Genomic DNA, 26,909 nt, shown 5'->3' with positions numbered 1-26,909 from the left:
GAACAGAGAAGAAAAAGAGGTGATTGCTGACTATTTACAGAATTATGAAAGGGATGGAAGTTCTTGATAGCGATGACTTATTAAAATGGGACAGAAGAGAAACAAGGATACGAGAAGAAGCTAAAAAAGGACAGTTACAAAAGAGATTTGAAAACGAATAGCTTTCCACATAGAGTGATTGATGTCTGGAACAAACTAAATGGGGAACAGTGAGTGCCAAAACTATACAAGATTTTAACCCCTTCCATACGGTGCCACACACGTAGGCATCATGAGGAGCAAGTGGTTTCGCGACGCTGCCATATTGGCGTCTTGATTCTATTTACTGTAGTCGCCCCTGTGTTTCTACATTCTCCCTAATCAGCTCTTAATCCCATTCTCTGTGGTTTTCAAAATTCACGGGTGAAAGAGAGAACGATCGATATAAGCCGTGACTATATTTTATGTGAGTATTATTACGACACATCGTACGGCTGGCATTGGCTGCTGCCCGCGAGATTTAAGTCCTGTAGTGAAGTGGTTAAGAACAAACTGGATGCAGAGAGATACAAAAAACGGGTCATTACGAGTATAGCTCTCATCCTGTAAAATACAACTAGGTAAATAATATAAAGCTTCTGAACTGTCAACATTTCACTTGATCTCCATAGACTGTTGAAGACGAAAATTATTAATACATACATATACCAAGGCTTTTTCCCCCTTATAAGGGAGGTTGCCATAAAGAAAAAGGCATAAAATCATTCCCACCCATTTCATCCCTAAATACACTCCACTCACTTCCACCCTCCCTCTTAACTTAGCACCTCCTGGATAATGGGTCATCCCTGCACCTTGTCCACTGCCCTGGGTAAGAAGCAGTGTCGCAAGACACAGCACATCCACAGCAAGGCCACTTCATTAAATCGGCGATCCCCCCACCTCTCTGTCCCCCCATGTATAAAAGGAGAAGACGGGGAGAAATCCCTTTGGACTGCATCAAATTTTGCTCACACATACTACCTCACCCCCTATTCCCCCCCACACATTCCACCTCATGCATCACAACATCATCCATATACAACCATTCTCCATTCACCCGTCTTCTGTCCTCTCCCATCCTTCCTCCACAGACATTACCCTCTTACCCAAAGCCCCCTTCAGCCCATCCATCCATCTCATCTTATGACGTCCCCTCATGTTCACTCCCTCCACATCTGCCTTCCATACCTCTTTTACCAGTCTTTCTTCACTCATTCATTCCATGTGTCCAAACCATCTTAATACTCTTTCATCAACCCTATCTCCCAACTCCCTTTCCACCCCTGTTCGCCTCCTCATTTCTCACTCTATCTAGCCTAATATCCCCCATCATACTTCTCAGACACCTCATCTCAAACACATTCAAACTCCTTCTCTATTCCTGTCTTATGTTCCATGTTTCTGCCCCATACAGTGCTGTTGGCACAATCACTCCTTCATACAGCCTCCTCTTAGCATTCATTCCCAAGTGTCTATTCCTCATTACACTTTTTAATCCACCAAGGCATTTACTCGCTTCTCTCAATCTACATTCTACCTCCACCTTCACTCCACCTTTTCCTGCCACATTTGCACCCAAGTATCTAAAACTATCCACTTCCTCCAGTCGCTCTCCCTTAATGCTCACTTCCAGTCTGCTGCAAGGAAACCAGGAGGCCTGGTTTATATTGAATGGGAGGGGGAGCAGTTGTGGTTATCCAAAATTATTTCTCTGCAGTGTTAGTGATTTAAAAAGAAAAATGCAAGAAAATGAAAACAATGATTTTGAGACAAATGTTGACTCGAAAGCAGAGACACCTAGAGGTGCTATGCCAAAGTACATTGTAACAAGACCGACGGAAACACCAGCAGCAAGATTTAAATTGTATAATGAAGACTCCTTTTCCAGTTTTGTTAAGTCTGAAAAAAGAAATTTGAGTAAAATCATAGACATGTAAAGGGAAATGAGTAACAACAGAAAATAGTGGGAGAACGAATTCACTGAATTAAGGAAATGGTAGAACTAATGGAATGTTTAGCCCAAACTAACAACAAAATATTCGATCTGAAGAAATCAAAATCTGAACTTAGGAACAAACTCAAGATAATGAAAAAATATATAAAAGAAGTTAAATGTAAAAATGAAAAAGATTAATGTTATTACCAGTAGTGAGAAAAAAGAGGTAAATAACAAAATACATGAAATGACTAAAAAACTAAAGAAAACTTGGGTGACAAAAGTATGCAAAAGATTAAGAAATGGAGTGAAATCAGAGAAAATTAAGAAACTGCCTTTAAAGAAATAGTATATCATGCTGGAAAAGGCAAAAGATACAATCATTCATGTAATTAAAGAAAAGGCAAATTGGACTAGAGATATTGTGGACAGAAAAAATGTATTGTGGTATATGGACTATGGGAAAAACATGGTCTATTGAGGTACTCAAAGCAGAAAAAGAAACAGCAATATTAATTCTAAAAGAAATATAAGATGGTGACCTGGAAGTAGAGAAAGATAAAGAAGTGTATAGAATGGAACAATATCCTAAGGAAAGAAATCAACCACTAAAAATAAAGCTAAGATCACAAATGGTAGAAGACATATTAGAAAAAGCAAGTAAGCTAGCAAGGAGTGAACACTACAACATGATATGGATAAAAAGAGAGATGAGTGTTGAGGAAATAGTAAAAGAGAAAATACATGGTGAAAAAAGAAAAACACGCAAAGAGAACTGAGAGCGAACACAAAGAGTTCTATTGGAAGGTCATAGACACGAGGCTAAGAAAATGGTACATCAGAGTGGGCAAAACAAAACCAGAAAACAAGATAGAGAAAGAAAAAAATTAAAAGTGGCCTATACTAACACAGACAGATTAATCTCAGGATTGAATAAACTAAATGATCAACTGTCAGATGAAAAACCAGACATAATGGGAATTGTGGAGACGAAATTAAGAGGTCCAATACCACCTAACAATGTTGGACACGGTTATACAATTACTGGATTAAAAACAGAAACAAGAAACAAGGAGGATGAATAATGTTCTTGGCCAAGAAAAACTTGAATGTAATGAAGGTTACTGAGGGTAAAAACAATGTAGAAATGATCATGATGAAAACTGATGACAGAGACATGAAAAGTAGAAAGTTAGTGGTAACCTATGTGCCCCAAAAACAGGTTCTTGGAACAAGAACGAGCATTCAAAAATGTTAAGAGGATACAAGGCATTCATTAAATGAGATACTAAAGGATGGAGGTACCCAAGTACTCATGGGGATTTTAACTGTAAAGAAATCTGTTGGGAGGAGATGACAGCGAAGGGCAGAGAGGACCTCTGGGGAAATGTATTACTGGATATGACCATGGAACATACAATGACACAATGGGTCAATGAAAATACCAGATACAGAAGCAATGAAGAACTGTCAAGATTGGATTTAATATTTACAACAGAACCTAAAATTGTTGATAAAATTTAATACAAAACACCTTTTGGAATGAATGACCACATACTAATAGAGGCTGAAATAAAGGAAGAATTACATATGGAGAGAAATGAAAAATACAAAAAAAGGAAGATTTGTGTACAACAAATGGACTTTAGAAAATTTAAGAAATTTTTTCAAAATGAAAAATGGGAAAAATTTTATATTGAAGAGACAAAAGTGGAAGAGAAATGGGAAATCTTGATGGAAATTTATAATAAAGGAGTGAATAGGTATGTACCAAGACAAAAACAAGAGTGGGTGCATGTTAAATGCTGGTTCAAAAGAAGATGCAGTGAGGCAAAAGACAAAAGAGAAGCTTGGAAAAGACAGAGAAATGATAATAAAAACCTGTAAAATGACAAATATATATAAACTATAGAAATGAATATGTAAAAGTGTGCAAAGAAACTATGAAAAAGACATCACAGAAAAATGCAAGGATCAACCCAAACTATTCTATAGATACTTGAATGGTAAACTTAATCTTAAAAACAAACAGGAAATGTTGAAACTACACCAAGGAAATACAGAATACACAGAAGATCTAGAAATGGCCAAAGTCATGAACAATCGGTTCAAGTCAGTTTTCACTAGAGAAAAAGTACAGCATCGGGATGAAGGAAGCGAAGTTAGATCTCCCCCCCCATTAGTGAAATATAATAACACAAAAAGAAATAATGTAGCAATTAACGAACCCTAAAATTAGGAAATCACATGACCCAGATGGAATTGCAAACTGGATGCTAAAAGAATGCAAAGAAGAACTAATGGACAAAATTTACAACATGATAAAGTGTTCACTCAAAGAAGGAAAATACCAAAGGACTAGAAAAATTTCAACATTGTACCAATATACAAAAGGTGGAAACAAGGAAGAACCAACTAATTACAAACCAGTCTCCCTAACAAGCACTGTAGCCAAAATTTATGAGAAGATTATCGAGACAGATGGGTAAAACATCTGGAAGAAAACAATACAATAAACCCAAGGCAATTTGGATTCAGACAGGGAAGATCAGGTACCACAAATTTAATCTGATTTTAATCGAGACTCATAGGTATAATACAAAAAAGGGATGGATGGGCTGATTGTGCTTAGACTTACAGAAAGCCTTCAACAAACTACCACACATAAAATTATTAAAAAAAAAATTGGAAAACTTAGGCGGGATACAAGGCAACCTTCTGAACTGGATGGAAGCTTTCCTACATACATATACCAAAGGCTTTTTCCCCCTTACATGGGGAGTAACCAAAAAGAAAAAGGCATAGAAACCTCTCCCACCCATTCCATCCCCTACATATTCCACTCCCCTCCACCCTCCCTCTCATCTTGTCACCTGGATAACGGGTCATCCCTGCATCTTGTCCACTGCCCTGGGTCAGAAGCAGTGTCGCAAGACACATCACATCCGTAGCAAGGCCACTCCATTAATTCGGCGATCCCCCTCTCCGTCCCCTCATGCAGAAAAGGAGAAGACGGGAAGAAATCCCCTCGAGCTGCGTCAAATCTCATACATACTTCCTCACCCCCCATCCCCCCCCCCCATCACAGCATCATCCATATACAACCCTTCTCCATTCACCCCTATCTTCTGTCCTCTCCTGTCCTTCCTCAACAGACATTCCTCTCTTTTGTAATGCCCCTTTTACCCCATCCATTCATCTCATCCTATGACACCCCCTCATATTTACTCCTTCCACCTCTGCCTTCCACACCTTTTTTACTAATCTTTCTTCACTCATTCTTTCCACGTGTCCAAACCTTCCCAATACTCTTTCATCAACCCTATCCCCCAACTCACTTTCCACCCCTGTTCTCCTCACCTCCTCATTTCTCACTCTATCTAGCCTAGTAACCCCTACCATACTTCTCAGACATTTCATCTCAAACACATTCAAACTCCTTCTCTCTTCCTCTCTTATGTTCCATGTTTCTGACCCATACAGTGCTGTTGGCACCTAATCCCTCTATCACTCATTTAAATCTACCCAAAAAGCCTCCCTTTCCTCTACGCTCTTCTCACTACCAGGCCCATATGCACTTACAACAACCCACATCTCCCTTCCCAGCTTCACCTTCATCCACATCAACCTTGAAGAAACCACCTTCCACTCCACTACATGCTTACCTATCTCTTCACTTACTAGTATAGCCACCCCTTCTCTCCCTCATTCCCTCTTCACTCCTGAGTACCTCCCAGCTACACTCCCAAACTCACACTCACCCTTTCCTTTCATTTTAGTTTCACTCAAAGCCAGTACATCCATCTTTCTTCTCACACACTGCCTATCTCTTCCCTTTTACTCTCATCTGTACCACATCCACACACATTAAAAGACCCAAACCTTAGGGTACTGGTTGGAAAACTCCCAGACCCTCTTATGCCTTTACTTTTTTTAAGAAATGTCCCCTTTGGGGCTACAGGTAGCAGCAATCCTAATCCCATCCCCTGTCTCATTTTTTTGTCGCCTTTACGACTGAAGTGGAAAGACTTGGTGGTAGCATTCTTTTCCCCCACCACAGGGTAGGCAAAAAAGGAAATACATATTCAGAGAAATGATACAGGACAGCAACAAGGGGTTGGGGGACAACATAACGGAGGGACAGTCATAGTATAAAAGTGTCATCATTTCTCTATGAACAGAGTCTTCCTCTATCACAGACAAAATGATGTGTGGCTCTGGTCCATTGGGGCACCCCATATAGACCCTAATGTATCAACTGCATGCTACTTTGCCACAATAACATGCAGCCAATACTTCAGACGGGGGAAGATTTCCTGAATGGTAGAAAAATGAGACTAGTACTCAGAGAAAAGTATTCAGGTTGGAAGATGATTAGTGGAGAACCCACAAGGATCTGTATTGGCTTCAATAATGTTTGCTACTTATGTGAATGACATGGATGATAATATGGAATGTTACATGAGCTTCTTTACAGATGATACTAAATTGTTGAGGAAAGTGAAAACTGAAATGGACTGCGAATCACTACAGAGAGACCTGAACAAGGTTTGGAAATGGAGTCAAAAGTGGGAAGTGGACTTCAACATTAAGAAATGTAGCGTAATGGAGTTTGGAAAAAGTGAAAAAAGAATATCAGGACAATATGCAATAGGAACTAAAGAGGTAAAAGAAAGTGGGATCTGAAAAAGACCTGGAAGTAATTAATTCAAACATGTCCTCTGATGAACAAATAAACAAAATTGTCAGAGAATCTTATAACTTACTAAGATCAATAAAAGTGGCATTTACCTATTTGGATGAGGAAATTATCAGAAAAATATTAGTCACATTAATAAGGACTAGACTGGAGTATGCTGCGACATTATGGTCATCCAGTACCAAAAAGAATATAAAGAAAATTGAAAGAATCAAGAGAGCAACCACGAAAATAGCCCCAGCAATTTCAAACTTGTCATATGAAGAGAGACTGGCTACATTGAAATTTCCAAGTTTGGAAAGAAGAGAGGCAACCTACTGACCATCTATAGAATCATGAAAGGCAGGCAAATACTTGATAGAGAAGACTTACTAAATTGGGACAAGAGAAACACAAGAGGACACCAAAAGAAACTCAAAAAGGATAGTTATAGAAGATATCTGAAGAAAAACAGTTTTCCACAGAGTGGTGGACACTTGGAACAAACTGGACGAAAGAAGTGTATGCAAAAACCATACACAAATTTAAGAGCAAACTAGACACTGCAAGATACAAAGGCAGGACACCTCAAGTTTAGCTCCCCTTCCCGTAAGATACAACTAGGTAAATACATTCAAATTTCTACTTTCTGCCTCTCTTAAATTCCAAATCTCTGCCATACTCATACTGCAGGCAATAATCCCTTCATATAATCTCTTTGCATCCATTCCCAAATACCTATTCTCATGACACTTTTCAGTCCTCCAAGGCATTTATTTGCCTCCCTCACTTTACATTTTACCTCCACCTTCACTCCTGGAGTGAAACATAATAATAATAATAAAAATTACTTGCAGTAACTGGTGAATATTTCTATGTCTATGGCTAAGTAATACTCTTTAGCCCTTCATATCATGCACACATTTCAATCCAATAAAATTATTACCTATGTACAAGTTGACCTTTAATTTTCTCCCTAAAAATCTGACCTTCAATACTGGATTTATGCACAAGTTTATACAATAACCAAGGAAAAAACAAGGAATTTATTGTACTGTAAAAAATTTGACTTGAGGGTTTAAAGTTCTTTATGGAGTGGAATAACTACTACTTAATTATACCAGTTACTTACTGGCCACATAAAGAGTGGTAGGAGGTGCAGTGAGGACCCCCTGGTGTGTAGTGATAAAACACTGGTATTCTCCTACATCTCCTCCTCGACTTTTTCGCTGAACCTAGTAACATGTCAATATCAGAATGTCTGTACAAATCATTTTAAATACAAGAGCTAATCAAAATTATTTAGTATTTATCATTTCATACAGGATAGTCCTAAACACAACTCATTACATCTGAAAATGATGAGGCTTAGAAATACTATATCACAAAATCAAATGGAGAATATAAATTTTTATTACAAGATTGTGTTCATATTTGAATCAGTAAATGTGTAATTTTCTAAGCTATACACTTAACTCTTAAAATCTAATCCAACTTACCCGTGTAATATTTAGGTGGCCAAGTGGAGTGATGATCCGCCGATCATCAGAGATCACTTGCCTGTTGTGCAGCCAGGTGACCATAGGCAAATAGTTCATTTCACTTGATCTCAACCATAAATGCTGCTGCTGCTGCTGCTGAAGTTTTAATGATAATAATGATGATGACAAAGACATAGTTGATGAAGAGGAGTAAGATGATGGTGAACCTGCTGTAGTAGCTGTGGCAAATCCCTGATGTACATTTGGAGCATTCTTGTTGTTGCTGTTGCTGTTGTTACTGTTGCTGCTGCTATTGACGTAGACACCCCCACCACACATGAGCACCACACTGGTTCCTCGCCTAGCCCATACCGTCCGCCCATCCTCAGACTGCTGCCAACTGCCACACCACACACTCCCTGCAAGAAGAACATGATCATCAATGAATATGAATTAAAGATCAGCTCCTATAATGAAAAACTCATTATCAAGAATGCTACCATCTAGTTGCAATCTGCAATATAAATTCTGTTCAATATTTGGACCACTTAGCTGGCATTACTCACAAGGAAGAAGCAAGACAGTTCTACTAGTACAAGACTTCCACAAAGAAAATCATAAACTGAAATAACATGCATAAAGTTTTACAAACAAGTTTAATCAAATACAGTGTTCCCTCGCCACTTCGCGCTTCACAATTTGCGGGGTGTGCTAGTTCTAAATTTACTAGATTTTCTCAATGTGGAAGAAAAGACCTTTAATTTTATATACTATGGGTTTTTCCAAAATATTCATCAAAAAAATTCATAAAAAAAAAAAAAAAAATACAGCTATATCGGCAGCCATATTGCGGAAAGATGCATTGTTTCATGTTGATACATGAGAGAGGTTTCCCTGCATGCCAAACAAGAGATGAGTTGACTCAGACGCTTTGTACATGCCTGTACTGTACTATATTGTACATGCCACAGGCACTCATACAAGGCATGTGATTGCTTCCTGGCACGACATCAACTAATGAGAGCACGAGTGGATTTATCCTGTGAGCTGATTGGCTGCGCATCATTGCAGCCTCACCCAGCATCTTCCCTTGTTGTGTCTCGCCAGTCTCATCCTATTGACTGTCTCGCATACTGTATCTTAGTGTTGTGTTCACAATAACTTTTTTTGCTTACGTGATAACTTTTTTTGATTAGTTAAGCCCTTACAATGCCGCCTAAGCACTGTACCCCTGTGACAGCTTCCTCCAGGGCACCCAAGAGAAAGATGATAACCATCAGCGAAAAAGTGAAACTTTTAGATATGATCAAAGAGGGCAGAAGTTATGCATCTGTGGCATGCTATTATGGCGTGAATGAATCTACAGTGCAGTACATCAACAAAGAGGAAGCAAACATCTGCAAAACTGCTTCAATAACCTTCAATAAGGAATTGTGAAAATGGAAGCTGCATTGGCATTGTGGATTGCTGATTGCAGGAAAAAGACAGTGAGTTTGGACACTAATATGATCAGGACAAAGGCCAAAGCTCTCTACGACCAAATCTTGCCCAATGACAACAATGAAGAGGCTGAAGAAGGTGCTGATGAAACTGATAAACCTCAAGCCAGTACTAGCACTGCCAGGAGTGATTCACCTCCTCAAGGACGAGGCTTTTCAGCCAGCAAAGGCTGGTTCAAAAAATTTCAAAAAAGATACTGCCTCAGAAGCCTGCCTCTGTATGGTGAGGCTTCCTCTGCTGAAAACAATGCTGCTCATTGTTACTTGGAGGAAGAGTTTCCTAACCTCATGGATGAAACCGGCCTTTTTTGGAAGAGGATGCCTTCACATACATTCCTCTTCAAGGACGAAGTGAAGAGGCCAGGCTTCAAGCCCCACAAGGACCGTGTGACTGTCATCATGTGTGGCAATGCTGCAGGTTTTATGCTTAAGCCAGGCCTTGTTTATAAAGCCAAAAATCCACGGGCATTAAAAAAACAAAAGTAAGGCTCTGCTGCACGTGTACTGGATGCATAACTCCAAGGCCTGGATAACGAAAGCTCTGACCCTCGAATGGTTCCTCCATTGCTTCATTCCCCAGGTGAAGCTGTATCTGGCTGAAAAAGGCCTCCCCTTTAAGGTCCTTCTCCTGATGGACTGTGCAGGAGGCCACGCAACGGACCTGCAATATAACGGGGTGCAGCAAGAGTTTCTGCCCCCGAACACCACATCTAATTCAGCCAATGGATCAAGGTATTCGTGCCTTTAAGGCACTCTACACTCACTCCACAATGGAGGGCCTCATTTTGGCAGTTGACGACGACAGTGAACAATTCACCTTGAAAGCATACTGGCTTAGTTACAACATTGCCTCATGTTTGTCTAATATCCAGCAAGCATTAAAGGACATGAAAAGTGAGACCATAAATTCTAGCTGGAAGAAATTATGGCTGAATGTGGTGCACAACTATCCAGGCTTCACAAGCCTCTTCGCCTCTCTCAGAAGGCAATGTTGATGAATGTTTACTGTATAATAAATGTTAATGACTGTATCAGGTTTTATTATTAACCCCTTCGATATGATGACGCCTACGTAGGCGTCATGAGGAGCAAGTGGGTACGCGAGGATGCCGATCTCGGCGTCTTGATTATATATATTGTAGTTGTACCTGCATGACCCCCATACTTTGTAAACTAGCTTCACCATATTTTCTATGGTTATAAAAATTGACGGGTGAAAGAGAACGACCAATACAGTGGTAACTTTATTTTTTATAATGCGAGTATTATGACACAACATCGCACATCTGGCAGCTAATGCTGCCAGCGAGGTTTTGGCCCATATTGAAGGGGTTAAAGATTTAAGTAAATACGTGTACTGTTGTAATCTTTGTCTCAAATATGTAAAGTATAAATACTGCTTACATATTTTAAATATTCTGGTACCCACATACACAAAAATCCCTGGGGGGGGGGGGGCAAATCCTACTTCGCTGTTTTCACCTTTTGCGGGGGGTTCTGGTCCCCATTAACCGTGAAAAACAAGGGATCACTGTAGTATAGCAAGTCCTCGTTATACAGTACATATGCATTCCTGAAAACCTTACCACAAATAGAAATTACCATATACCGTACCCATTATACCATGTAATAATAGGATATGGCAGACGTACCTTCTCCTTGCTCTTTCCTCTTCAAAATATATAGTGGATACCGTATCTGTGAATTTTTCTTATCATAAATAGAATCGAGGGTAGTAATTACCAAATACCGTAACTGTGAATTTACCAGATAAAGAATAACCATATAAGAGGACTCACTGTATCACCCCATACAATACAAACCCAAGATATAACAATTAACTAATTTCTATTTCCCACTACATGACAATAGAAATATCCATACTGATTAGAAAAGAATATATAAAGATAAACAAATACATATATACATATCACAATAAAGTAATGTCGTAGCACATCAGTAAAATATAAATTTTATCCCACCGTCGGAAAAGAAGACACTAATGTCAAAAGTTCTGTATATTTTGATCACTGACTGTGATCCTCTACAGTAGATTGAGTACATAGAAGACATACGAGTACATACATAAATTTTGAGGTGAGAAGTAGAAACAAGGGGAGAGCTCAGGTTACGTGACCGACGCTCTGCGGGCCTTGTGAGTTTTTTGTCCACTTAGTAAAGAAAAATTCCTCCATCTTTCAGCACTTCATTTAATAAAAGCCTCATGTCTTCTAACATTTTAGAATAATCTCTCTCCAAGACCCTGCTTTTGGAGGGCACATAAATCATCACAAATTTTCTACTTTTCATGTCACTATCTTCAACTCTTACTGTGATCATTTCCACCCTGTTCTCTGCATTTGTAAATTTGTCACATTTAAGTTTTTCTTGGGCAAGAACATGACTCCGCCCTGTTTCTCCTCTCCATTTCTAAGCCAGTGGTTATAATCCATGTCCAACACTGGTAATAGTGGACCCATTAATATTGTCTCCACAATTCCCATTATGCCTGGTTTCTCTTATGACAGGTAATAATTTAGTTAATTTAATCCTGAGATTAATCTGTCTATATTAGTATACGCTATTTTTTTTCTACTCTCTCCATCTCTCTGTTCCTTTCATTTCTTTTTCTTGAATATACCATTTTCTCAGTCTCATGTCTAACACTCTCCAATAGAACTTAGTTTTTTCAGTTTCCTTTTTTTTTTTTTTTTGCTTCAATTCCTACTCTTTTTTCTTTCCTAATCATTCATGTCTCTTTTTATCCATACATCTTTATAGTATTTACTTCTTGCTAACTTTTGTATTTTTGCTGGTATTTCTTCTGCCATTTGTGACCTTCATTTGATCTTTATTGGTCTACTTCTGCATATTTTGTCATTTTGTGCAATTCCCCTATTTCCTTTTCTATTTCCTGCTCTTCATCTTCTGCTACTTTTAAAAATTTTCTTGACAATTCTTTCTCCTCGTTATCTCTCAGGGACCAATTTTGGTTGTTTTTCCTTTAGACAATATACTACTATACACTTCTTTTTGTCCATTGTACCTCTTACCAGATTTTCTTTTTCCTTAATTCCCTGAATTACTGTATCTTTGGCATTCTCCTACATTTTTTGGTGAACAATTTCCTTAAAATTTATGTTATCATTTTCTTAATCTTTCTTCCATTCTTTTCTCAGTTGTTGTAAATCTTCTATATTTCTTCCAGTGTTCTTGGTCATTGCCTTTATTTGTTCATTTAGGTCGTTTTTATGGTTCCACTATTTGTGGTATAATTATTTTTCAAACCCTCATTTTCACATTTTCATTCCGCCAGTTCTCTAAAGCTCATGTTTAAATTTTGTTTTGCTATTGCACTGATATATGGCTCTGAGCTTGTGTTTACATTTTGCTTTGCTACTTTGCCCCTAAGGGTCTTCTCTGGCCTGTTTTCATTATCTTCCATCTTTCTTCAATACTCACTATTTGCACTGTCATCAAACTATCTCGGGTATCCACAAGCATTCCCCTTCCCATTTAACACAACCTTGGTATCCTGCTACTGTAGCACTGTTGAGACATTCCGCTTTTAATGTATTTCTCGGGAGCTCCAATTTTCTGTGATATTAGTCTGAATATATGCTTGTGTGCATGTGATTCACCAGGGTCTTGGATCACATGTTGGACGGACTCATGATCGACAGCTATTTCCTTCCCGGAAGAGAGCTCAGAGCTCACATATGACCGATCTATGGGTAATACTGTGACCTTACATGCACTCACACCCCCAACTCTACACCCATGAGTGTTGGAGTAATGACCCGCGGTGCAGCAACACTGAAATTATTTCAGCCCTAGGCGGAATTCAAACCCAGACTGCTCTAGTGGCAGCTGGGTACTCTACCACTGTACTTACCTTATTCTATTATACAGGAAGGGACGCTATGCTTGTGGTGACCCGTTTTTGTATCTTGCAAAATCAAGTTTGTTCTCAAATTCTTGTGTGGTGTTTGAAAACACTATTTCTTCATCCAATTTATTCCATATATCTATCACTTTGTGTGGGAAGCTGTTCTTTTTCAGGTCTCTTCTGTAGTTATCCTTTTTGAGTTTCATTGCATGTTCTCTTGTTTTTCCTCTGTCCCACTTTAATAAGTCCTCTCTATCAAGGCGTTCTTTTCCTTTCATAATTCTGTAGATGGTTAGTAGATCCCCTCATTCTCTTCTTTGCTCCAGGGTCAGCAATTCCAGTTCAGCCAGTCTTTGTTCATATGTCAGGTTTGAAAGTTTTGGGGCCATCTTTGTCATTGCTCTTTGTATTCTTTCTAATTTTCTTATATTCTTTTTTGTACTGGGTGACTGCATATTCCAGTTTTGGCCTTATCAATGTTTGTAATATTTTCTTAATCATTTCCTTATCTAGGTGTGTGTGTATGTACCTAGTTGTATTATATGGGAAGGGAGCTATGCTTGTGGTGACCCATCTTTGTATCCTTCAGCATCAAGTTTTTTCTTAACCCCTTCCATACGGTGCCGCATACGTAGGCGGCATGAGGAGCAAGTGGATATGCGAGGCTGCCATATCGGGGTCTTGATTATATTTATTGTAGTTGCCCCTGCATAATGACATACTCTCTAAACTGTCTTCATCACATTTTCTATGGTTATCAAAATTTACGGGTGAAAGAGAGAACGATCAATATAAGCAGTGACTATATTTTATGATGCGAGTATTATTACGACACATTGTACGTCTGGCAGCTAATGCTGCCCGCGAGATTTTGGCCCGTACTGAAGAGGTTAATATCTTGAATAGTGTTTGCACACACTGTTTCTTTCTCTAAATTATTCCAGGTATCCAGTACTCTATGTGGGAAGCTATTTTCTTTCAGATCTTTCCTTGTGTCTTCTAACACATTTTTGTGTTCTCTCTCTTCCCATGAAGCAGTTTTAGGAGGCACATAAATTACTACAAACTTCCTGCTCTTCTTGTCCCTGTCCTCTATTTCCATCATAATCATCTCCACTCTATTTTTTCCATATGTAACATTCCTCACATTTATATCCTTATTTGTCAGGAACATAACTCCACCACCTTGTTTTACTTCTCTGTTTCTAATCCAATAATTATATGCACCATGTCCTACACTGTTGGGTGGTAATGGACCTTTCAATTTTGTCTACAATTCCCATTATGTCAGGTTCTTTTTCCTTCAGGTAATCATTCAGTTCATTCAAGCCTGTTATTAAGCCATCTATATTTGTGAAAGACACTTTTAATTTTCTGTTACCTCCATCCTGTTTTCTGTTTCCCTTCTGTTTTTCTCTACTATAAACCATTTTCTCACTTTCATATCCACTACTCTCCAATAGAATTTCTCTTTGTCTGACTCTGTTCTGTTCTCGTTTTTTCCTTAGCTTCGATTCTTTTTGTTTTCTCTTCCTCTCTTTCCTCTTTATTCATCTCTCTTTTTATCCATACCTGTTTATACTGATCACTTTTTGCTAGTTTTCCTGTTTTTTATATGACATTCTCTGTTGTCACTTGTGACCTGAATTTAACCCTAATTGGTCTGGTCTTGTCTATACTGCATTTCCCTAGCCTATAATTTTTTTTCAATTTCTTTCTCTATTTCTTGTTCACCTTCTTGAAATGTCTTAATACCTTGTTTACTTTTTCTCATCCCTTACTCTTGTAGTCCTATTTGGATTAGGCTTCTCTTCCATTCCTATTAATTATACATTTCTCTTTATCTGCAAAGTCTCTTACTATATTCTCCTTCTCTCTCATCACTTTTATAACTGTGTCCTGAGTGTGTTCCTTCATCTGTTGTTTCACTATATCTTATATTCAATTTTTTTTTATCCTCCTGGACTTTTTCCCAACCACTTACCTCTTTTGCTATGGACTCTTTCTTTAATATCCCTCTTTAATTCCTCATTCTCATCCTTTACTTCTCTTAACTGTCTTTTTAATTCTTCTACTTCTTTACTTAGGTTTTGATTCTCCTTCTTTAGTTCTTCCACTTTATCAACTCTTTGTGTAACTGCTGCGAGTTAGCTAAACTTAACCTCCCACGATTTGTTCGTTTTTATTAGTTTTTCTTTTAGACTTGCTAATTGGGGGAGGTTGTCATCTCCTCCCTCATTAAATCCATTGAAATTGTTATCTGCACTTTCCATTGAGCTACTCTTATCTATATTCATACTTTTAATTCCCTTGTTCGACATCAGCTTTGTTATCTGCACATCGTTTGTTTACACGCCTTCTGGCGTTTAATGTTCATTACCTTCTTTATTTCCTTCTATTTTCTTCAATAATGCCTCCCCTTTGCCTTTCCCCCCCTGCCCACTACACCACGAGCTTTCCCCTTCCCTACTAATACAACACAGGTACTCCCTCATCGCAGAAATTCACAATAGCTGCATTTTTTCCAGAGTTCCAATCTTTGCTGTCAACCCGATGATGATGATGTGTGTGTGTGTGTGTGTATTTACCTAGTTGTATCTTATGGGAAGGGGAGCTACGCGCGTGGTGTCCCATCTCTGTATCTCGCCATATTAATTTTTTCTTAAATACTTGTATTTTTTTGCAAACACTAATGTTTTGTCTAGTATGTTCCGTACATCCACCACTCTGTGGGCAAAGCCGTTGTTTTTCAGGTCTCTTCTATAACTGTCCTTTTTGAGCTTCCTTCCTTGTCCTTTTGTGTTTCTCTTATCCCAATTTTGTAAGTCTTCTCTATCAAGGACTTCTATACCTCTTATAATTCTGTAGATGGTAAACAAGTCACCTCTTTCTCTTCTTTGTTCCTGAGTCTGTAATTCTATTTTTGACAATCTGTCTTCATATGACAGTTTAGACAGTGTTGGGGCCATCTTTGTAGTTGCTCTCTGGATTCTCTCAATTTTCCTTATATTCTTTTTAGTACTAGGTGACCATAGTGGCACTGCATACTCCAATTTTGACCTTATCAGTGTGGCTATTATCTTCTTTACCATTTCTTCATCCAAGTAAAAGCCACCTTTATTGATTTTAGCAAGTTATGGGTTTCACCGACAATTTTGTTTTATATGTTTGTCAGGGGACATACCCTTTGTGATAATTACTCCCAGGTCTATTTTAGATCCCATTTTTCTTTTTCATCAACGTCCTGATATCCTTTTTTACTTTTTTCGAAATTCCATTATGCTACATTTCTTAATGTTGAAGTCCACTTCCCACTTCTGACTCCATTCCCAAACCTCATTCAGGCCTCTCTGCAGGGAGTCACAGTCCATTTCACTACTATCTTTAACAGTTTTGCATCATCTGCAAAAAAGCTCACATAACATTTCACACCCTTGTCCATGTCATTCACATAAATAGCAAACATTATTCGAGCCAATACTGATCCTTGTGGAACTCTCTCTCTCTCTCTCTATATATATATATATATATATATATATACATATACAGTGAGACTTCTCATTAACAGACGTTAATTAGCTGTGTTTGCGGTGTTTTGGAGTGGTTTTTGGGTGGCATAGTGATTGCACGCACTAAACAACAGCATCAAAAACACCGAAAACACAGTGAAAAAAACACAAACACAGCTAATTAACATCCGTTAATGAGAGGTCTCACTGTATATATGTATATACAGTAGTGTCGAATATGTTCCAGACACTTGTAATTTTAATGTGCGTGGATGTGGTACAGATGAGAGTAAAAGGGAAGAGATAGGTAGTATGTTTGTGAGAAGAAAGATGGATGTGTTGGCTTTGAGTGAAACTAAGTTGAAAGGGAAGGGTGAGTGTAAGTTTGGGAGTGTAAGTGGGAGGTTATCAGGAGTGAAGAGAGGGCGAGGGAGGGAAGGGGTGGCTATTCTAGTAAGTGAGGAGATAGGTAAACAGGTAGTGGAGTGGAAGGAGGTTTCCTCAAGGATAATGTGGATGAAGGTGAAACTGGGAAAGGAGATGTGGGTCTTTGTAAGTGCATATGGGCCTGGCAGTGAGAAGAGCGTGGAAGAAAGGGAGGCCTTTTGGATAGATTTAAACGAGTGCAAAGAGGGTTTAGGAAGAAATGTCAATGTAATAGTACTGGGAGACCTTAATGCTAGGGTGGGAAATGGTCCAATCGATGGAGTGGTTGGGAAGTGTGGAATTCCAGGAAAGAATCGTAGTGGAGAGTTGATGGTGGAAATGTGTCTAGAGAGTTGATGATAGCAAATACAGTGTTTCGGAAGAAAGTCAAGCATAAGTACACATGGGAGAGGGTGGTGGAGGGAAGGGTGGTAGATAGAGCGCTAATGGATTATGTAGTGGTAAATAGGATTATGATAGGAAGAGTTAAGGATGTACATGTGCTAAGGGGAGAGGGTGGGGGAATATTAGATAATTTTTTGGTGGAAGGTAAGCTGAGAGTGGAGGATAGATGGAGAAAGAGGAAAGGGACAAAAGGTAGGGAGGTTCTTAGAGTGAACTCTAAATGAAAAGGAAAAGGAGAAGGAGTACGAAAAGAAGCTGAAGTAGGAGTGGGAGGGAGTAAAGGATGGAGCAGGGATGGGTGTGGAGGAGGAATTGGGATGGTTCAAGGAGGGAGTCTTAAAGTGTGCAAGGATGGTGTGTGGAACAAGAAGGACAGGGGGAAATAGAAGAAAGGGTAGTGAATGGTGGGATGAGGAAACAAAGAAGGTTGTAGAAGAGAAGAAGCGAGCATTCACAGATTGGTTACAAAAGAGGACGGGATAGTCATATGAGATGTACAAAGAAAAGAAAAGAGAAGTAAAGCAAAAGGTAAAGGAGGCAAAGAGGAGAGCAGATGTGAAATGGGGTAAGAGTATGACAGAAAATTTTGAAAGTAATAAAAAGATGTTTTGGAAAGAAATTAAGAGAGGAAGAGGAGGCGAATCAAGTAGGGAAGGAAAGGTAAAAGGTGCAGATGGAGAGATGATAATGGAAGAGAAGGCAGTAAGGGGAAGATGGGCAGAATATTTTAGGGAGTTGCTAAATGTGAAGGAGGATAGGGAAGGAAAGATAGCTGCAGTGGGAAATGCGAAGAAAATGAGTGATGAGTGAGGAGAATGGAGAAATAAGGAAGGATGAGGTGAAGGCAGTTGTAAAGATGATGAAAGCAGGTAAGGCACCTGGTCTGGATGGATGCCATGCAGAATGTCTGAAAAAGGGAGGTTCAGTGATGGTGGACTGGTTGGTGAGGTTATTTAATGTTTGCTGGAGAGAGGGTAGAGTACAGGAGGACTGGAGAAGTGCCTGTATAGTTCCTCTTTACAAGGGAAAAAGGGAAAAGTGTGAATGTAGTAGTTTCAGAGGGATTAGCCTGTTAAGTGTAGTAGGGAAGGCGTATGGGAGGATCTTGATTGAGAGGATTAGGAGAGGAACAGAAGGAGTAATTGGTGAGGAACAGTGTGGATTTAGGACAGAGGTTGTGTAGATCAGATCTTTGTGGTAAGACAGATATGTGAGAAAGCTATAGGAAAGGGGAAGGATGTTTTTTGGGCTTTTATGGATCTGGAAAAGGCTTATGATAGGGTAGACAGAAAGGCACTGTGGGAGGTTATGCAGATTTATGGGATAGGAGGAAAGCTTTTGGGAGCTGTCAAGAGTTTTTATGAGAGTAGTAGAGCTTGTGTCAGGATTGGAAATGGAGAGAGTGAGTGGTTAGAAGTATAGGTGGGACTTCGTCAAGGATGCGTTATGTCGCCCTGGCTGTTCAACTTATACATGGATGGGGTGGTGCGAGAGGTGAATGCTAGGGTAGTGGGTCAGGCATTGGAGATGGTTAAAGAAAATGGAGAAAAGTGGGAGGTGAGCCACCTGTTGTTTGCGGACGACACTGCGCTTGTGGCAGGGTCAAAGGAGGGATTGAGGAAGCTGGTGGCAGAGTTTGGGAGAGTATGTGATAGAAGAAAGCTAAAGATAAATGTGGGTAAAAGTAAGGTGATGAGATGTACAAGGGGTGAAAGTGGCAGTAGACTGGAAGTGAACATTAAGGGAGAGTGACTGGAGGAAGTGGATAGTTTTAGATACTTGGGTGCAAGTGTAGCAGGAAAAGGTGGAGTGAAGGTGGAGGTAGAATGTAGATTGAGAGAAGCGAATAAATGCCTTGGTGGATTAAAGAGTGTAATGAGGAATAGACATTTAGGAATGGATGCGAAGAGGAGACTGTATGAAGAAGTGATTGTGCCAACAGCACTGTATGGGGCAGAAACGTGGAACATAAGAGAAGAAGAGAGAAGGAGTTTGAATGTGTTTGAGATGAGGTGTCTGAGAAGTATGGTGGGGGTTACTAGGCTGGATAGAGTGAGAAATGAGGAGGTGAGGAGGAGAACAGGGGTGAAAAAGGAGCTGGGAGATAGGGTTGATGAAAGAATATTAGGATGGTTTGGACACATGGAAAGAATGAGTGAAGAAAGATTAGTAAAAGAGGTATGGAAGGCAGATGTGGAGGGAGTGAACATGAGGGGACGTCCTAGGATGAGGTGGATGGATGGGGTGAAGGGGGCTTTGGGAAAGAGGGGAATGTCTGTTGAGGAAGGAAGGGAGAGGACGGAAGACAGAGGCAAGTGGAGAATGGTTGTATATGGATGATGTTGTGATTGCATGAGGAGGAATGGGCGGGGGTAGTATGTGTGAGTAAATTTTGACGCAGCCCGAAGGGATTTCTCACCGTCCTCTCCTTATATGCAAGGGGGGACGGAGAGGGGGGGTCGCCGATTAAATGAAGCGGCATTGCTGTGGATGTGCTGTGTCTTGCGACACTGCTTCTGACCCAGGGCAGTGGGCAAGGTGCAGGGATGGCCCGTCATCCAGGAGGTGCTCAGATGAGAGGGAGGGTGGGAGGGGTGTGGAGTGTATTTAGGGATGAAATGGGTGGGAGTGTTTTTATGCCTTTACCTTTTTGGCTACCTCCCTTGAAAGGGGGAAAAAGCCTTGGTATATGTATGTATGTACTAATATTGTCCATGATAGTTGGGACCAAAATTCAAAAATTGAAACATGGCAACCTACAAGGACTGGTTACCTCTATAGAAAATTTTAAGGAATAGGAAAACATATGCCAAAAGTTATTAGTATATTTGAAATTCAATCTTAAAAATAGGTACTGTACATACAATGAGATAATGACAAAATTACCAGTAACAGAAAATTAAAAGTGTCTTTCACAAATATTGAAGGCTTAATAACAATCATGAATGAACTGAATGATTACCTGAAGGAAAAAGAACCTGACATATGGGAATTGTAGAGACAAAACTGAAAGGTCCATTACCACCCAACAGTGTTGGCCATGGTGCATATAATTATTGGATTAGAAATAGAGAAGTAAAACAAGACGATGGAGTTGTGTTCCTGACTAAGAAGGATATAAATGTGAGGAATGTTACATATGGAAAGAATAGAGTGATTATTATGATGGAAATAGAGGACACGGACAAGAAGAGCAGGAAGTTTGTGGTCAATTATGTGCATCTTAAAACAGCTTTGTGGGAAGAGAGAGAACACAAAAATATGTTAAAAGACACATGGATAACACTAAATAATATAATGGAGGATGGAGGAAGAATAGTTATAATGGGTGACTTTAACTGTAAAGAAATCTGCTGGGAAGATATGACAGTGAAGGGTGGAGATGACCTATGGGGAAATGTTCTACTTGATATGATTATAGAACATACAATGATACACGGGAATACTAGGTATAGAAATGAAAAACCATCACAACTGGAACTAAAAATCACATCAGAACCTGAAATAGTGGACAAGATTAAATATAAGACACCACTAAGTAAAAGTGACCACATATTAGTTGAACAGGAACTAAATGAAGAAAAATATATGGAAAAAATGAACAATATAGAAAGGGAAGATTGATGTATGGAAAAACAAATTTTGATGAGAGAATATTTCCAAAAAGCAGACTGGGAAAGGATACATAAGGAGGAAACAACAGAAACAGAAATTTAAAATATATATACATATGTATATATATATATATATATATATATATATATATATATATATATATATATATATATGTGTGTAAATGTAAATATATATATATATACATACATATATAAAATGTTGGTACAGCAAAAGATGTAGTGAGTTAAAAGATAAGAAGGGATAAAGCTTGGATAAAATGGAGGAAAGACAAAAGACCCATAAATGGAAAATATACACTGGTTATAGAAACCAATATGTACAAGTGTGCAAGGAAGAAAAAGGAAAATACAAAAAAGATGTCATAGAAAAATGTAAAGGTAAACCAAAACTATTTTATAGATTTGTAAACAGCAAACTAAAAAACAAACAGGAATTAGTGAAACTACAAGGAGGAATTGAATACACAGAGGAAATAGAAATGGCAGAAATTATGAACAAGCATTTTAAATCAGTGTTTACAAGGGAGAACATACAACTTAGAGATGTCCAGTGGGAGGAGAAAGTCCCCCATATGAAAGAGATAGAAGTAACAAGGAAAGAAATAATAAATCACTTGAGTAATCTCGATGTTAGAAAATTGCATGATCCACATGAAATGGCATACTGGATTTTGAGAGACTGCAGGAACTAATTAACAGACAAAATACATACTCTAATAAGCAGTTAAGTGAAAGAAGGAAAAGTCCCAGAAGATTGAAAAGAGCAAATATAGTACCAATATATAAAGGAAACAAGGAAGATCCTACCAACTATAGACTGGTCTCTCTTACAAGTATGGTAGCTAAAATTTGTGAGTTATCAAAATTAGATGGGTAAAGTATTTGGAAAAAAACAACGTACTAAATCCAAGGCAATTTGGATTTAGACAAGGAAGATCATGTGTCATAAACCTGATGTATTTCTATTCAAGACTAATAGATATAATACAAGAAAGAGATGGATGGGCTGATTGTGCATTTGTAGACCTGAAAAAAGTTTTTGATAAGGTGCCACATAAGAAATTGCTAAAGAAATTAGAAGATGCAGGAAGTATACAGGGCAAATTACTGAAGTGGATGGAAGACTTCTTGCATGAAAGAAAAATGAGAGTGGTGATAAGATACAAACATTCTAATTGGGATAAGGTGATTAGTGGAGTTCCAGAAGGAACAGTTTTGGCCCCAATAATGTTTGATATATATATATATATATATTAATGATATGGATAAAGGAATTGAAAGTTATATGAGCTTTTTTACAGATGATGCAAAACTTTTGAAAAAAGTAAACACTGAAGAAGATTGCGAGTCGCTGCAGAGTGATCTCAATAAAGTATGGGAATGGAGTAGGAAGTAGATGGAATTCAATATTAAGAAGTGTAGTATAATGGAATTTGGAAGAAACAAAATAAGAACAGTGGGATCATATAAACTGGGAGAGGAAGAAATAAAAAAAATAAAAAAAAGTGGAAAAGGAGAAGGACCTGGGAGTCATTATTATGAATATGCCCCCTGAGAAACATATAAACAATTTTTTTTTAGAAATTTATAGTTTAATAAGAACAATCAAAGTGCCATTTACATATCTGGACAAAGAAATGGTGAAGATAAGACCAAAATTGGAGTATGCAGCGATGATGTGGTCACCAAGTACAAAAACAATGTATAACAAAACTTGAAAGAATACAAAGAGCAATTACAAAATTGGCACCAACACTCTCAGAACTATCGTATGAGGAGAGGCTGGCAAAACTTGAGCTACAGACATTGGAGCAAAGAAGAGAGAGAGGAGACTTGATAACTATATATACAATCATGAAAGGCATGGAAATTATTGGTAGAGAGGATCTAATAAAATGGGATGGTACAGATACAAGAGGACATGGAAAAAAACAAAAAAAAAAGACAATTATAGAAGAGACCTGAAAAAGAACAGCTTTCCCCACAGGATAACAGACGTTTGGAACAAATTAGATGAGAATGTGGTGTATGCAAAAACGATACACGAATTTAAAAACAGTCTTGATAAAATGAGATATGGAGATGGGACACCACGAGCATAGCTCCCCTTCCCATAAAATACAACTAGGTAAATACACACACACACATTGCTGCGGGCAAATGATGATCATTTTAATTTTGATAGAATTTGTGGAGAAAAGTTACACTATCAATATATTTCAATGGAAAAGGTAACAAAAATAAAATGTTAAGAATGTAAGAAAAAATCAATTTGAGGAGGGATACACCCTTTGTAAATAAAATATACTTATCCAAGTAGCCTGGGTTATGGTGAATATATATGGTTTTCGGGGAGTTTGTGAACAGACAGACACAGGCTACTACTTTATTATAATAGATACAAATGTAAGCTAGTTATCCAAGTAACTTGGGTTATAAGGTTTCAGAATATATACGGTTATAGGGGTCTATGTACAAAAACCTAGGAGTTCGTGAACAATCCCTAACCTAACCATACCCCATCTAACTTTAACCCTTAACCCTAACCATTTTTTTAATGTAATATAGTCATCCAAGTACCTGGAGTGATAGGGTATCAGAATATATATGGTTATGGGGGTCTATCTCCAAAACCCTAGGAGTTTGTGAACAAACAAACAAACAAATGAAAGATAGTTATCCAAGTACCTTGGGTTATAAGGTTTCAGAATATATATGGTTATAGGGGTCTATCTGCAAAAATCTTGGAGTTCATGAATAATCCCTAACCTGACCATACCCCCACCTATCTTTAACCCTTAACCATGGAGTGATAGGTTATCAGAATATATATGGTTCTGGGGGTCTATCTCCAAAACCCTAGGAATTCGTGAACAAACAGGCAGACAGAGGCTACTACTTTATTATAGTAGACATGTATATAAACATATATATGTGTGTGCATATATATATACTGTGTATATATATATATATATATATATATATATATATATATGCAACTTATTCAGTAATAAGAGATGAAGTTTCCAATAGTATAGAATTATCTTGAAAGAGAAAATCATTTTTATGGAATATAGCCTATATTGTGGTAATCAGTCGTTTGACTATCGTTGTATGTAAGCACTGCTAGTTTATTCTATATGCGAAAACTCTTCTCACCATTTGCTTGGTATCTACACTTTTTGCTGTGATGGAGTGGAATACTGAAGTTATCTATGCTCTAATAGAGAAGATACAACCACAAGAGGCGCTTTGGGATACGAGCATCCCAATTATATTAAGAAATAATGATAATATACGCTCTCTTACTCAGTCAACCCTTCTAATACCATTTTCTATGGATGACAAAAGTCTTCTGCATAGTGCTCGATAATCTATGCGTATGTGTATGCATGTGCTCATTTACCAAATTGTAGTATACAGGATGGATGGATGGATGGTGTGGATGCGGAGATGAACAGAAGAGGAATAAATAAAGCAACTTGGATGGAAGCACCACAGGACCGAAGGACATGGAGAGGCTTACTGCTGGCAGACCAGAATCTACACGAGGTTCAAGTTCCAGCGGAGTGAGTATACAGGAAAGGAACAATGCTCTTTGGGTCCTGTCTCCTATTCTCTAATTTTCTATCATATTTAGACTTGAAATGTATTGACTGAGCTTGGGCAATATCACCTTCTAAGCTATTCCACATATTTATACATCTACAGTATATGGAAAACTTTGTGTGTATGCATGTGCACATGTGCATGTGGGTGTATAAGAGATGCAAAGACCGTCAAATATGCATTTTTAGAGAGATCGTAAATCGTTCAAGGTTATTTAAGATAAAATATTTGAGAAACTGGCATAGGCACTGGCTCTGCTAATAAGAGTTCCTCATTCTGTAGCTCCTTCAAGCATATGGTGAGAAGAGTGTTTGCGCATAAAATAAACTAGCAATGTTTATACCAAGATCTAAGGTATACCAGGTCTAACCACTTCCGACCGAATTTCGAGGGAGTTGGCGCAGCGGGCCCGTGAACGTCACCTGGCTGTTCAAAGTGGGGTTCGCGGGTCCTATAGCTGTCAGTTGAAGCTGGTGCGTCGTTCGGGTATGTTGTTGCCTTCGCTCGCACCGCTCCACGCAATTAGTTATATTCTGACAAATATTATAAAAAATATATATAAATATATATAAAATATTATAGTTCCTGTCTATATATATGAATATATATGATATATATATAATATATAAAATATTAAAGTACCTGTCTTCCTTGGCGTTTCACAGTTTTCTTCAGTGTTTCACAAAGAGAAAACGGACCCAGCCTAATGACGTCAGAAGCTGCGCAGAAGAATTCAAACGGTTTGACCTGTTTATTTAGATCTTGGTTTATACCTTTCTCTAAACGGCAAGGCTGGACTCGCGTGTGAACGAATTTAATGTTGGATTTAAAGCATTCCGTTGATTAGCGTAACCTGCCTTTAGTCGTATACACTTGGACTACTGAGTTAGGAAACTATAGTCACGGGTGAGGAATGGAAAAAAGTGCGGGTCTCGAACCCGCGTCTAGGATGAAGCGAGACCCGCACGTTTCCTATTGTGCTACCAGGCAATACGAATAACGTCATAAAAAGATTAAGTAAATAATTAACAATAATAACAACAATATCGATAACAATTATACTGACGATAACATAAATACAATAAAATAAAATAAAAAGACAGCACATTTCACAATTCTATTCAACCATCAACAAGGTCAAGGAAAACGCCCTCTGGTCGGTTGCATTAAACGTGTATCAATTCGTCTTTGAATTATATCGTCTTAGGTATTTCATCCTGGTTGCCACCATCTGATTTTATTGGATCAAGGAAACAAAACATCCCTTACTATCCTAAGAAAACAACTCTACTCACTCATACGGTTGTTTCAAATGTAATTGTTACTACCTCCAAATAATTTCATTTAGCTGATGGGGATGGGCGAGTTCCCTCCGTTGAGTGTCGTCGTACTTGTGAAAATGATTTTGCCCACAGCCGCACGCGTTTAATACTTCACTGGAAAAATCTACTCCTGTAAAAGCTCACCGGGTGCACCCTTGGGGAGGTGTGTTTGTGTGTTTGTATGTCACGGAGATCCTTCATAAAAGAGCGTGGCGAAAGCCAGAATAAGAAAGTGATCCACAAAGAGGACGTCAATTTAATGAAGTGTACTGTCACTCAGATTTCACTATGGCCCGCTCCAGACGGTTTTATTCACCCTGAGGGACCGTTCCTGCGAGGGGCGATTTGGAGCCGCTTTCCGCTAAATCGACAGTAAAAACTTCAATTCGAACATTTATTTCAGACTTTATTTCGGTTAATTAAGGCAGCGACCTTCTTCCTTTTCCTCCAAACTACCAACCCGACTTAGCACTTGACCCCAAACTTTGACGAAGAAAAT

General features: G+C 38.5%; 1 protein-coding gene across 6 annotated transcripts in view; it reads right to left on the bottom strand.

Moving 5' to 3' along the window:
- The window catches only part of LOC143020634 (protogenin B-like), an 862,265-nt gene that overhangs the window by 297,196 nt on the left and 538,160 nt on the right, over positions 1 to 26,909 (bottom strand). For all 6 annotated transcript variants that reach the window (XM_076177127.1, XM_076177126.1, XM_076177129.1 and 3 more), the window contains 2 exons: positions 8,135 to 8,535; positions 7,768 to 7,870 (listed from right to left, as the gene is read on the bottom strand). In XM_076177127.1, the coding sequence (XP_076033242.1) occupies positions 7,768 to 7,870; positions 8,135 to 8,535 (504 nt within the window). The remainder of the gene's footprint in view (positions 1 to 7,767; positions 7,871 to 8,134; positions 8,536 to 26,909) is intronic.

Source organism: Oratosquilla oratoria, chromosome 40 (assembly GCF_046742065.1).
Source record: "Oratosquilla oratoria isolate Oo_2021 chromosome 40, ASM4674206v1, whole genome shotgun sequence".
Taxonomy (NCBI): domain Eukaryota; kingdom Metazoa; phylum Arthropoda; class Malacostraca; order Stomatopoda; family Squillidae; genus Oratosquilla; species Oratosquilla oratoria.
This window is presented reverse-complemented; position numbering and strand designations above follow the sequence as displayed.